Source organism: Eschrichtius robustus, chromosome 19 (genome assembly GCF_028021215.1).
Source record: "Eschrichtius robustus isolate mEscRob2 chromosome 19, mEscRob2.pri, whole genome shotgun sequence".
Taxonomy (NCBI): domain Eukaryota; kingdom Metazoa; phylum Chordata; class Mammalia; order Artiodactyla; family Eschrichtiidae; genus Eschrichtius; species Eschrichtius robustus.
This window is the reverse complement of record NC_090842.1, coordinates 35,984,438-35,997,256: the sequence shown is the minus strand read 5'-3', so window position 1 is coordinate 35,997,256 and position 12,819 is coordinate 35,984,438. Positions and strand designations below refer to the sequence as shown.

Genomic DNA, 12,819 nt, shown 5'->3' with positions numbered 1-12,819 from the left:
TCTCCGGCGCCATTCTGGCTGCTAAGTCGCCCTGGCAGAGCCTGCCTCTTGGGGAGGTGGAATGGCCTACGGGAATTCAAATCCTGCCTCCTGGACGCACGGGCTTTGAGAAGTGCAAGTCTCAGCATCCCCGGGCCTTGTCTCTTGGCCTGCAAGATGGAGACCTCAAAGGAGCGGCGTGAGGAGCAGGTGAGGCCGGGCCCGGGCTGGCGGGTGCCGTGTCAGCCAGGGGTCAGCTTTCCCGCGCATCCTTTGGCCAAGCAGCGGCTCCGCTGGTTCCCTCTCTGCTGCGACACCAGCGGGCTCTCCAGGGAGCCGAGCCTGTGAAGAGGAGTGACGTCCTCTCCAGGTCACAGCAGTTTTGGGTCCTCTCTGCGGCCCTGCCGAGGCTCTGGACCACACTCTGGGTGAGTCAGCAGGGACAGAGGAGAACATTCAGAATCCAGAAGACGAGATCGCTGAGATTTTGGAGACAAGATCTCTACCTCTGGGATGATCTGTAAGGGTGTGAACAGTTCCCTAAGTGCCCACAGCGCTGCTGGGCAGAGCCGGTCACTGGGCGGGCTCTGTGCCAGGCAGCTCCTGGCCCATCTCTTCCTCACAACAGCCCTGGGCTAGGAAGGAGGATCCCATCACCGCTGTCTTACCAGTGAGGACCCGGAAGGGTACGGAAGGTCTGACTCTGAAGAAGCAGGCCTGGTCTCTGCCCAGCTAGGGAACGGAGCAAGGAAATTCACATCAGGGCATTTGTTAAGACACAACCTCAAGGGGACGGAGGGTTCCAGGGAGGAACCACCCTGCATGAGGGTGTGGGTGGAGCCTGCTGAGGTTACTTGGAAACTGACGGGGGGGACACTCCTGCAGTGCTGAAGCTCTGGTCTTTGGGATCTTCCTAACGATACGATGAGCTTCCCTCATTTAATCTGCCAGGTGTAAGGACAGTGATATGTATTTCACTCAAGACTCTTGATTTCAAGGGACGTAAACCCAACTTAAGGAAAAAGTGAAGTGTGTCAGGATAACAGGCACCTCGACATCTGAGGAAGGGCATGAGAGCCCTCAGGTTTCCATGACAACAGGAACCTGGAACTCAAGCCACCAGGAATCATGCTGTCATGCTTCTGCTTCTCTCCCACTATAGACCAGCTCCTCCCCCCACCCAGGGCAGGAAGCAGCCTCCAACAGACCTGGGTGTGACACTCCGTAGCCTCCCCCACCACCACCAGAGGGGACAATTCCAAGGAGTGGTCCTGACTGGCCTTAGCTTGGCCAGGTGTCTGTCCCGGCCACCTGTGGGCAGGACGTCAGAGCACACTGCTTGGCTCAGCCTGGGGCAGGTGCCCATCCCTCGACCAGGTGGTGTTAGAGCCTTGACGTGAAGGGAGAATGGAGAGTAGTGGGTTCCAGGGAGTGACTGCTGAGAATCTGATTTCCGAAGGCCTTGCTGGCTGCTAGATGCCGCCGTCAAGAAGGCACCATCCTCCAGTTCAATTGAGCAGACTTTATTCAGCACCTATTAAGTGCAAGGCACTGTGCTAGGCGCAGTGGGAAATACAGAGAGTGAACACAGACAGCCCTGCCCACGAGGAGCTCACAGTCTAGAAAAGGAGGTAAGACACGGTACACAATCAGCTGCGGTGACACCAGCCAGAGTGGCAAGCGCCGAAAGCAAGACACAAGTGCTACGGGGTCACAGAACACCATGAGGCTGCTTCTGTCAGAAGCTTTAGGCGAGGGTACAGAGGACGCAGGGCTGGGCCTTTGAGCGGGGAAGCTGTTTGGAAGAAAGGGCATTTCTAGCAGAGAAGAGATGCACTCAGAGGTGGGAGCCCACAGGTAACAGAGGAAATTGGGTGGCTGCAGGGAGTGGGCAGGTGGGCTATACAAAGTGGGCAGTCAGGTACAACTGGGAGGTGGACAGCCAAGGATACTAAGCTCAGGGAGGTCTGAACTTGACACTCTGGTCAAGAGAGCCACTGATCACTGAACAAGAAGAGGGGTGTGCAGAAATGTGTTCTTAGAAGATAAATCTAGCGGTTGTGGAGTCTGGGAGGGAGAGGGGAAAGCTGAGAGATGGGCTAACTTGTCAGAGGCTGACGCCCACGGGGAGGCCATGAGAGCATGACTGGGGGCAGTGGCCAAAAAGGGACAAGGGTGGACAAGGAGATCTTGTGGTGGGGGGGTGGGAAAGGAGAGCAAGGAACAGACGCAGGCCCAGGGTCTGGGGGCCAGTGGGTCTGAGGATGTCCCAGGGCTTCTAGGTAGAGCTAGAAATGAACTCGTGAAGGGCAGGGCTGGAGCTGGGACTGGAAGCCATTGCAAAGAGGGGCGGTGGGAGTCAGGGAAGTGTGCTGGCCCCTAAGCGTGAGGGCTTCTCAAAATGTGGTCCCTGGGCCACCTGCATGGGAACCATCCAGGGAGCTTGCTGAAGTTGCAGATTCCCAGGCTTTACTCCAGAGCTACTGCATAAACATCTCTGGGGGTAGTGCCCGGCAATCTGCATTTTTACTAATAGCTGCCCTCCCCGCCGTGAGTCCCATAGCTGGTCCAAGGTTTGAGAACCACCTGTTGAACTGGCCTTTAGGTAAAAGAAGAAAGAGGAATGAAGAGTGTTTAGGAGTGAGGGAAATCTCAGAAAATAGGGAAATAAGATCAACGATGTCATGCTACGGCCACTGAATGCGGACACGGAGATTAAGGATTGGGAAAAGGCCTCTGAATTTGGCAATTGGGTGGTCTCCGATGACTTTCCTAGACTATTCCCACGTCGTGGGGTGGAGGCCAAGTTTGCAGACAGGGGAGTGAAGAGTGGCAAGGGTGGGGGGGAAGTAGCAACAAACAGAGTTCCTTAGGGAAATCAGGTTATTTTAATCTCAAGGATCCGGAGTACGTGGGGAATAATGGAGAGGTAGATAATGCAGAAATGGAGTCTGAGTAACTAACCAAACAAACTACCATGGGGAGATGAGAGGAGATGGGCCCAGGGGCGGACGGATGGACGGACGGACGGAAGGACAGGTGGGGACATGGAAGGACTGGTGGGGAGGCGGAACTGGGGAGGGACCTCCAAAGGACGCGGCGTCTCAGAGGTGTGTGGGAGGCAGGCTGGGCCTGAGAGGGGGTGGCGCCGGGGCCCAGTGCCTGGGGGGAGGGGCACGGACCTGGCGGTGGCGGGGTGCGCTCAGAGCCTCATGGGCTTCTATGCGTGGATCATATTCCACACGTGCCACAATAAGCCTGGGCAATAAAGCAAAACCATCCCTCCTCTCACTGACACCAAAAGTTGCAACAGGCCCACAGAGTCCCTGGAGACACAGCCATGGCCCGCTACGCCTGCCAGAATGGCTGAGAGGCCTTCTTACTGTTTTACTAGCTGGCAGCCTACAGGGTCTCAAACACCGGCTACTTGACAGAAAGGTCAAACCAGTCTTTCTTCTCCCAGAGGCGGCAGCCTGGGGCCTGGGGAAGAATGCAGGCCCAGGAATCACTCAGCATCACCACCTACTTAATTCTTTAACCCTGGACAACCTCTCTGAGCATCAGACACCAGTCTACTGAATGAGGGTGGCATCCTCTGCCCTGCCACCTACTTCATTCATTCCATGGAATGCCACGGAATACGGGATGCAGAGCCACCGCACACGACAGCCCCCTACAGCCCCAAGGAGTTACAGGAAGCACTGCCGCTGACACTCCCAAGGTAGTTTAGAACTCTTCCATGGGAGGTAGACCATCAAGAAATATTTTATAGCATCAACACTAGTATTAAGAGGAGCCTGAGAACAAGTAATGACTTTTTTTAATAATGGTTTGAAAATTGAATTTTAAAATATTAAATTTAACTAAACTTGATAGATTTCAGAAAGAACCATGAATTGTTTCATTTACCAAGGTAAGTAAGTAAGTAATGCTTTTCGGACACTCCTCCCACTCGGTCTTCTAAGTTCTTCCTTCCTGCAGCCGAGATAGTGGAAAGGGGCAGGTAGAGCTCTCAGAAACAATACGAAGATCACAGAGGCTTACACAATTCATAGGTCAAAGGTCAAGTCACTTCTAGAGCCCAGAAAACTCCTGACCTCTAGGCCTAGCCAGCTCTACCTGGCATCAGTGGAGGCTCAGCCCCCTTCCAGGAAGACCTGTGGCTAAGTCCTGGCAATCAAGGTATGCCCTCTAGGTCCTTCTCTGAAACAGGAGAAGTGCTGGATTGGCAAGGCTGCTGGACAAAACCCTGACCCCAAAGGTCAGAGTCACTGCAAGACCCAGCCCTCACACCTCTGCTGTTGGTTTTAAAAACCACCAGTTGTGAAGGTGAGGCACAGGGGCTGGGACTAATGTCGCCTTCCGGCCTGCCTCGAGTCTTCTACCTCCACGTGCGTAGCTGGGTGACTCGGGCAACCTGCCCCCTTGCTGACAAGCAGCTCCACAGTAGGAAGCACCTTAAAGGCATCAAAGAGAAAACATGATTGAAGTACGAGTTTGGCCACCTGGAGGACTCTGGACTCACCCCTCGAGGGATGCGGGGGTCAGACACGCCTGGAGGGAGCATCGGGGGGAGACACCTAGGTCTGCTCATGGCCAACTAAGTCCCTTCACCATGAAGCACAAACCAGCACCGAGTCCTCGGCAGCTGTTTCTGGGGACCGGGAGAGATGTGATCTACAAGGCAGACGTGAAACTGACCATGAGCAGCCTAGAGAGAGAACAGGTGTAAAATACGAAGCCCTTTGAAGGTCCAGAGAACAATAAAGATGTTAGGAATTAATTATCCAGAAAAAGAATTTCACTGACACAGAGTTTAGGCAACACTGAAAACACAATACTAAGATATCAGTTCTGAGAAAGACTCACAGACAGGAAGGGCAGCTGAGGAGGACACTAGAGAGACAAACACAGGAAAAATAAATATGGGGCTCTGGGTCCCCACAGAAGCTACTAATGCTATTTAGTGGCTTGGGTCATTCTTGAGAATAGAAAACCATTTTTTTGGCAAAGCTGCACAAACTTCACATGGGGGGGGGGGTCTCCCAAGGTTGTGGACACAAAAGTACTATAATGATGGGGCTCTTCACTAAACTTCCTCACATCCCACTAGTATCTTCAGAAGCTAACATGTGACTTCTAGAGTCAGTCAGGGACTGGCTGCTGAGTGCGTCTGTGCCCAGGACGAGGAATCCGGTCCACGGCTGTGGACTTGGGCGCGTCCAGACAGAGGGCACTCCGACCCTCAGTTCCCTCTTCTGCAGGGCGGGAGGGGAGGAAGGGCTGGACTGCGTGAGCTCTCGAGTTTCTTCCGGCCTGGATGCTCTGTGCGTGTAACTTTGCCCTGGCCATTAACAACGGCTAGGTACAAGGTGCCATCTAGTGGCACCGCTTGTTCACTCTCACAAATGGCTACAATGAAAGACCCCAGAGGAGCAAAATTAACTCCTAGGGACTCTAATTCCAGGGGTGAGGGCAGAGGAGGCTGGGAGGGGTGAACACACTTCACGTTAGCGGATGTGACATAGTCATCTCAAGAAAATATAAGAGGTCTTGCTCTCCCTAAGAAAGCAACTCTTTTTTTTATTTAGAAAGGCTAATCATATCCATTTGTCAATATTTTCAGCGTTAAGGAAAATAGTTTAAAAAACATAAAAATGTTAAGTACACTCAAGAGTAACTGCTATTAAACAGTTCTGAACAGGCAGAAAATGTAGACTTTCCTTTTACAGAAAATGTTAAATCTGTAATAGCAGCATAATTTATATATAGAAAAAAGCTGGTTTTGAAAACCCAGATTTTTTTATACACAAAACATCTGTTTTTTTTCTATACACTACAACAGCATTTCCACTGGGAAATTGGCTTCTTCACATTATGTCACTTCCTGCTGCCATGTGCAGATACTAGCTTGAGTGCATCTTCAGCCCAGAGCCCCAGTTCCCGACGGCCTTCAGTCCAACACCATGGCGGAAAGCGCGTTCAGGTCTTTCATGTATGGATGAGCTGCCAAGATCTGGTCGATTTTCAGTCTTTGCTCTGAGTCAGGGAAGATCTTCAGAAGGGCTTCCCTTAGCTCGTTGGTTTCCGCAGAAGATCTCTGTGCTGGCATGGGCAGATTCTGCTGGATGTTGGGAAGGTTTGGCAAAAGTGGGAAGCGGGGTTGCTGAGGAAGCCAGTGGCTGGGTGGGGTGCCCTGAATCCGGGCTGGAGGCTGGTGGCTGGTGCTGGCTGCCTGGGTGCCAGGGACTCTGAAGCTGGGGTCAAACATGCCCATGTTTGGCAGGGCACTGAGTAGGGGCTGCATATCTCTGTGAATGGAAGCAAGTCCTGGTGAGCTGGGTTATGAGATAAACAAGAAATCTGTCTAAACATCTGCTGCTGACATCAAGGCGCAAGGAGCTGCTCTCTGGCCTCTGCAGGCAAGATAGAAGACTGCAGCCAAGGCAGGGATGGCAGCTCTCCACAGAGGGGCCCGTGGGGATGCCAGTGACACCAATTCCCGACCAGTCATCACAGGGAACGCTAGCTCTTCATGAGCGACTCCACCTCCCTGGCCTGCTGCTGTGAGGACTGACCCTATCCAGCTGCTTGGCTCTAAACCACGGTGTACCAGGATCACCTGGAAGCTTTCAAAAGAACTGGAAACAGGGCCCTACTCTCCTGCAGGTTCTGATTCTCTGTGGAGCCTGGTTGATGGGGCTGAGAAAAAGGAACCCACTTTGGGCAGAGAGGCTGCCTCCCCAGCCCCCCAAGTCTGAGCGAGACGTTGGTGCCCACAACTTGAATGCACGTGAGTGTGTATACAGCGTCCGTACTGTTAAAAAGCCTCCCACTTGACTCTGCCTTGCAGCTGAGAAATGGGGCTGACTGAACACTTTTCCCAACTTCAAAAGCTCAGTCCCTCTGTGGGGGGAGCTATTACTAACTTCTTATTCAATTAGTTAACACTTTTGTGAAGAGCCATTAGGTGAGCAGGCAGGACTGACCCTGCTGCCAGGCTGCTGAGGCTGTAGAAGGAGCCAGAACTCTCCTTCCATTGTTTGACCCATGGGCCTTGATGCTTGCACACAGGCCTCAGGTCTTAAAGCCTAGCAGAGGATTTCCAAGTTCAGACTTCTGGAAGAAAAATGAGACATACGGACATCCAACAGGTGTTAAAAATGGCTGCCGTTCTCTTGGTGTCGGTAGAGAAGCAGGACCTTTGGGAACTAAGTCCTCATCTGTGTAATGAAACCCAAAGGCTCAAAAGAGAAATGATTCACAAGACCTGGGAGCTGAAATCGTGCTGGTCTTGTGTGCAGAAGACAGCTCTGTGTGAACCACCCGTCCCCCCAGAGGGTCCTGTTATAAATGGAAAGGATCAGCTATAGTCTCACTGCCTTAAAAAGCTGGGGGAGCTGTGCTGTCTGATTCCTTTCAGTTTAGACCTCCATAGCAGCCCTGTGCAAACATCTGCTGAGAAATACACAGAAATGTAGCCTGTTTTACTTTAAAAAAGGGAAAAGGTCTATCACTGGGGAATATGATCTGTCACTTAGGCACACAGGACACTTTAGTTAACAGCGTCCATTACTTGAGAATTCTGAAAACAGAAACAACCACTAGCAACATGTCTTTAAACACAAACAAACAAAAAACCCCAATCCACAACAATGAAAACCTAAGCTATCAAATCAATTTCGGTTTAATAAAGAATACTGGCTTCTCTATTAAGTGAGGTAGAAAGTAACACTTCCCCAGGCAGTGATTCCTGAATAGTAAATAAATTAATATAAGCATAAAATAGTCAAAGCAAATGACTTGGGAAAATGAACTTAAAGAAGATATTCAGACACACACAATGAACCGAAGCAGCATTCACTAATAAGTGACCACTAGCAAAATCTGCTTTGTCTTCTTAGACCTACAGGAAGTTTGGCTCCCCATCCTCTGCTGGGATTAAAACCAAAAGGACCACAAGTGAAGATTTGGTCTTTGGGAGACATTCCACATATATTTCACCAGCACTAAATCTAAGGCTATTTTAAAAAATAAAACGCCATTTTTAATCTTTAGAGAGAGAGAGCACTCGCGCTGAAGCACAAAGAACTGAAACAAACTTGTAAATGCAAGACAATCTGGAAAAGGAAATACCTAAGGAAGACTTCCTTCCGAAGAAATTCTTCTAATCGAGGTCCACTTCTCCCCAGAGGATCATCAGGAACCATAAATATGTCCCCCACAAAGGTATACTGGAGCAATCTACAACATGGAGAACAATTACAATGCTGGAGAAAACAATTAAAAGACTGCTTAACTGCCTAAAGCAAAAAACAAATACACCCCAATTAAACCATTTTAATTTCTCTTTTGGATACAAATATTGGTCAATACAACAGAGTAAGAAACTTTTACCCTATTGGCTCTCACATTTCTTAGCAAGACTTTCAGATTTTTATCTGGGCCTGGGAAGCAGTTTCTTCTCCTGACTTTCAATGTAACTTTGAAAAATAAGACTGAAAGACTGTCTTAGGATACAACAGGTGCTTAGAATACAACAGGTGCTCAACCAAGGTTTAATTTTTGAATAAATGAGTCCATAAGCAAACCCACTGATGTTCTTTTAAAAAAGGGAAACAGTATATGAAGAAAAAATATTGAAGGTCAGTTGAGCATGATTTATCAAGTCTACAAAAATGTTTAAAAAAGAAAAAAGTCCAAATGACTGGTTTGCTGCTTGGACTTTGGTTTCTGCCTTGTTTTATGAATTCTGAAGGCAATGGGTTGGTGTGTGACTGAGTCTTGACTGCATTTAAACCTTCCATGCATACACAGATGAGTGTCCAATAAATACTGACAATGAGCCCGGGGCACAGATCCAACAGAAACACATACTAGAAGATTAATGGCTTGTTAACTGTACCCAGGTCAAAGACCAATTCTGAGTTCAGCTATCAACAACAGTTTTTTAACAGTCAAAATGCAATTAGTAATTAACTTTCACCTGGGCATCATTTTCTAAAATGATGAACCAAAGAATCATTTTCTAAAATCCTCCAATGATTCAACAAAATATAAATATCAGACAAGGGGCAACTGTGAAACCCCTGAAGAGGTAAGTATGTAGTTACACTAGTTATACACTAGTCATACTAGATATACACAGCCTTGAGTTATGTTTTTTAGATTTGTGGCATTTATGACTCATCCCTGGCACTGCCATAAGACTACTGCTTTTCGTTAAGTAACTTGTCAGACGATGCTTGTTAATGGAAAGTCCTGGAAGCTTGTGTTCACTGATCTTAATGCAGCTGAACACATTCAGAGTGTCATTACAAACAAAAAACTTACAGTAGTGATTGCAAACTCCTGACTTGGTTATTTTGGATGATATTCAACACGTTTTCAATACAGATGACTAAACTTGGTAAAATGATGGTAAAATGCTCAAGAAAAGCATCAGATAGTAAAAAGTAGAAACACTCTCTCCTCTCCCAAAAGTGAAAACCCCATCAGCATATTGATTTTGGTCCTACCCTCTTGATGAACTCATAGTTGTCATTAAACCCCAACCTTCGTATTTCATAATTGAGTAAAGTCAGGAGGCCCAATGCCTTGCTCAAGTATCCCTCGGCATCAGGGCAAGGTGAAGTTAGGTGGCCATTTCTGCTCCATCACAGTTAACAGAGAGTTAACTGTGCCACAAAGATGTGCCTCTTGCCTCCTGCCAGGGAAAACTGATCTCTAGAAGACACCTGTGGGCACCAGAGCGTGCTCCCACATCACCTGCTGGAGCTACTGCTTTGTGCTGAGTCCTCCCACTTACTGAGAAGGGCCAGCCATCCTGTGGACTGGGGCATAGTCTTACGATACTTTAGGTCCCCTACACTGCTTCCAAGGTTGACGCAAAACAAATAATAAACAACAGAAGACATCTCTGACCAAAGACAAAGAAGAAAATATTACCTTTTTGTAATTATTTCTCTCCAAGAGGCTGACTCAGTCACAAATTCTCTGAAGTTATCATTTGTTACAATTATGCCACCAGTTTTGTCCGCTAAGTGTAGTAGAAACCTATGGTAATATAAGAGTGGTTAAAACGGGCAAGCAGGCAGGCATCCCTGGCTCAGAGAAGCTGTGTTATAAGAAGACAAAAGGATTTCCTCTTCACAGGAAAATCACCAAAGAATTTAACCAAGGCTGGGAAGCAGAAAAGTTAAGCCCTTGTCAACTGAAGATCAATCTGAAATACTGAACATCTGAAATTACTAGACTAATTATAAATGAAGATCTGGTTTTCATACAATCTAACTCTTTTTCAAAATAATCTCAACCATAATTTATACATCTTTCTAGAGAAGCTGTATTATCAATAAAGGGTGGTAATAAGATAATGCATGAGGACTAGAGCAGAGAATGAATAAGAGTTGACAAGCCTGTGAAATCACTGTTAGGTTTTTAAGTTGCTAAGCTACGGTACTTTGGTTCTAAGATGAGCTGCTTGACACAGTCAGCCTCGCAATTTTTTTTTTAATGCCTAAATTCACATTTTCTGCTCTGACTTAAGAAGAGACGTCCAGAACTGCCATTCAGTTTAGTCCAAGTTATAGATCCACTCAAATGCAAATTATGAAAAGATACATGGTTAATCAAAAAGTTTAAGAATTAAATATTAAGGAGAATTCTATTTCATTGTTGGAGATTATTCATGTTCAAGCCCTCTTAATGAGAGATTTGTGAGGATAATATATGAGTTTTATCTCCTAGTCAGGATGACTGCATTTGCCTGAGGCAATGTAGACAAAGATAATGAAACAATAAAATAAGAGAATCACTACTAGAATTAAAGGTGCAAACAACTGCTTTTATTAATAGTAGTGAGTACTTAAAAGAAGATTAAAAAACAAGCCTCATTAGTTTCAGAAATCTTAGGAAACCTTGGTAAGTAAATATGATTTAGCATTTTGGATTTATTAATAAGTATCTTAAATTATTTCTAACTGGCATGAACTGTAAGTGGTAATGTCTGCCCAGACGTATTAACAAAAATAGGTAGTAAGGGCTTCTGTGCATGTACTGTGAATCAGGACACATACAACTGCTAAAAACCCAGAGAGCCATATAAATTAAGCAAAAGCCTAACCTACACGCTTGCATATGCACTCAATTTCTGCTGGTGTGAGAATGAAGCTGCAGCGTTAGAGCATCTGAAGGTTCTTCACGAGCCTGGCGGTCCAACCTGCCTTTTCACCTGAGCACTCCAGGGTCCCTACCCAGTATCTTAGAGCTGGAGCAAGGGTGGGCCCTCCATCCCACTCTCCCAGTACCTTCTCACCTACGCCCCGGCCCAAAGGTGCCTCCTCCCACACTCTTCTTGATGCCACCTCTGACTCTCCCCATCAGATCTGGTCTCTCATACCAGCCTGGTGAAGGGTAAGGGGCTGTCAGTGAGAAGGCCCTTTGGACGTTCTGCTGAATGTCCACCGTCACCCCAAGTCCCCTTCCCCTGCTAAGCCCCTCTTTTCATCTCTCACCCATCTGACCATCACTCACTAGCTTGGGTTACAAGTTAAGCACTGTCTTCAATGTGGGGGAGCACTGTGGTAGAACGCTGAGGCTAAACCACTAGGGGGTTGAAGTGCTAGAGGCCAGAGTGAAAGAAAGAGGGTGAGGGCAGGAGAGGAAAAAACAGGCAGCCACTGTTTAGGTTCTCAGACACTTGTCATCTCAGCACCTGCTCTCTGAGCAACGTAACAACCTAAGAAATGCAGCTTATTCCTATAACACGAGGGGCAGCTGAGACCATGTTCTATTATGTGGAAGAAATACTGAGGGCTCAGGCATCACAATGACAGACTAAGTCACTGGCCAAGTATAACCAGGAGGAGACAGGGAAATGTTTGAAAACCACTCGCGAGGCTGCCACACTAAGACAAGACAAACATTACTTTCAGGAAGTATCAAAAAAGACTACAAACTCAATATCTGCTTTTACTTATAGATTCTCAGTCATGTTTTATTAAAAATTCTAACTCAACAGCTTCTTTGGTAATCTCCCTAAACCATACAGCAAAGACCACTGAATGTATAACCTTAATGACCATAAACGTTAAAATTCTCAAACCCGAGTCAAGTGCGCCCACCGCCCGGTTGGAGCAGGCGGTTGGCTCCTCCCCACCCCACACCCACTTTAGAAGGGAAACCAGCCTTTCATACCTGTCATCATGAGAAGCAATTCTTTCTCCAAAGACCATCCGTGCAGGAGTTAAAGATAATATTCCGAGCTCCTGGAGCTGGGTTAAGAAGTGCTGTTCTGTTCATGGAATAAGTTGAATACACATTCAGAAAAAGGCTATCTTCCCAGATATTTAAATAAATGAAAGCACTCCCAAATGTTTCACCTGGAGAGTTGTGGGAAACCTTTTTTCTATTGACTCAAGAAGACTCAATTTTACTAACTTACTGGGAAGGAAAAAAAAAAAAAATCAAGCAAGACATATACTAAGACAAATATAACGTAAAAACTGACTTTAGCTATTTTTTAAACTTAAAACTGTTCAACTCATTTGCTTCTTAAATTAAGAAGAGTAAACCATAAACCTATGTTTAATGGATCTTACCATTAAGAACTTTTTCACAGCCACATTACAAGCAGTAGAGGACAAAGAGAGTTAAGGGCAAGAGTCCCTGGGAGGGAGGGCAGGGGTGGGAACAGGAAGAGTGATGGCAGTAGAAGCAGACAAACTGCTCTGTCCCGATCCCAAGAAAGGCCTGCTTGGTCCCTATTCCAAGAGTCTGTCAAATCTCCCTCTGGCTGGCATCCTATCTAACCTCTCTCTGATATCTGTACAAATATTT

The 12,819-nt window shown here is 47.2% G+C and overlaps 1 protein-coding gene across 1 annotated transcript in view; it reads right to left on the bottom strand.

The window, feature by feature from the left end:
• Positions 1–1,474: 1,474 nt before the first annotated feature.
• N4BP1 (NEDD4 binding protein 1) overlaps positions 1,475–12,819 on the bottom strand; it is a 48,691-nt gene continuing 37,346 nt past the window's right edge. The window contains exons 4-7 of the mRNA XM_068527626.1: positions 12,178–12,274; positions 9,928–10,035; positions 8,116–8,223; positions 1,475–6,290 (exon numbers count right to left, since the gene is read on the bottom strand). Of these exons, the coding sequence (XP_068383727.1) occupies positions 5,933–6,290; positions 8,116–8,223; positions 9,928–10,035; positions 12,178–12,274 (671 nt within the window). The 3' untranslated portion in view covers positions 1,475–5,932. The remainder of the gene's footprint in view (positions 6,291–8,115; positions 8,224–9,927; positions 10,036–12,177; positions 12,275–12,819) is intronic.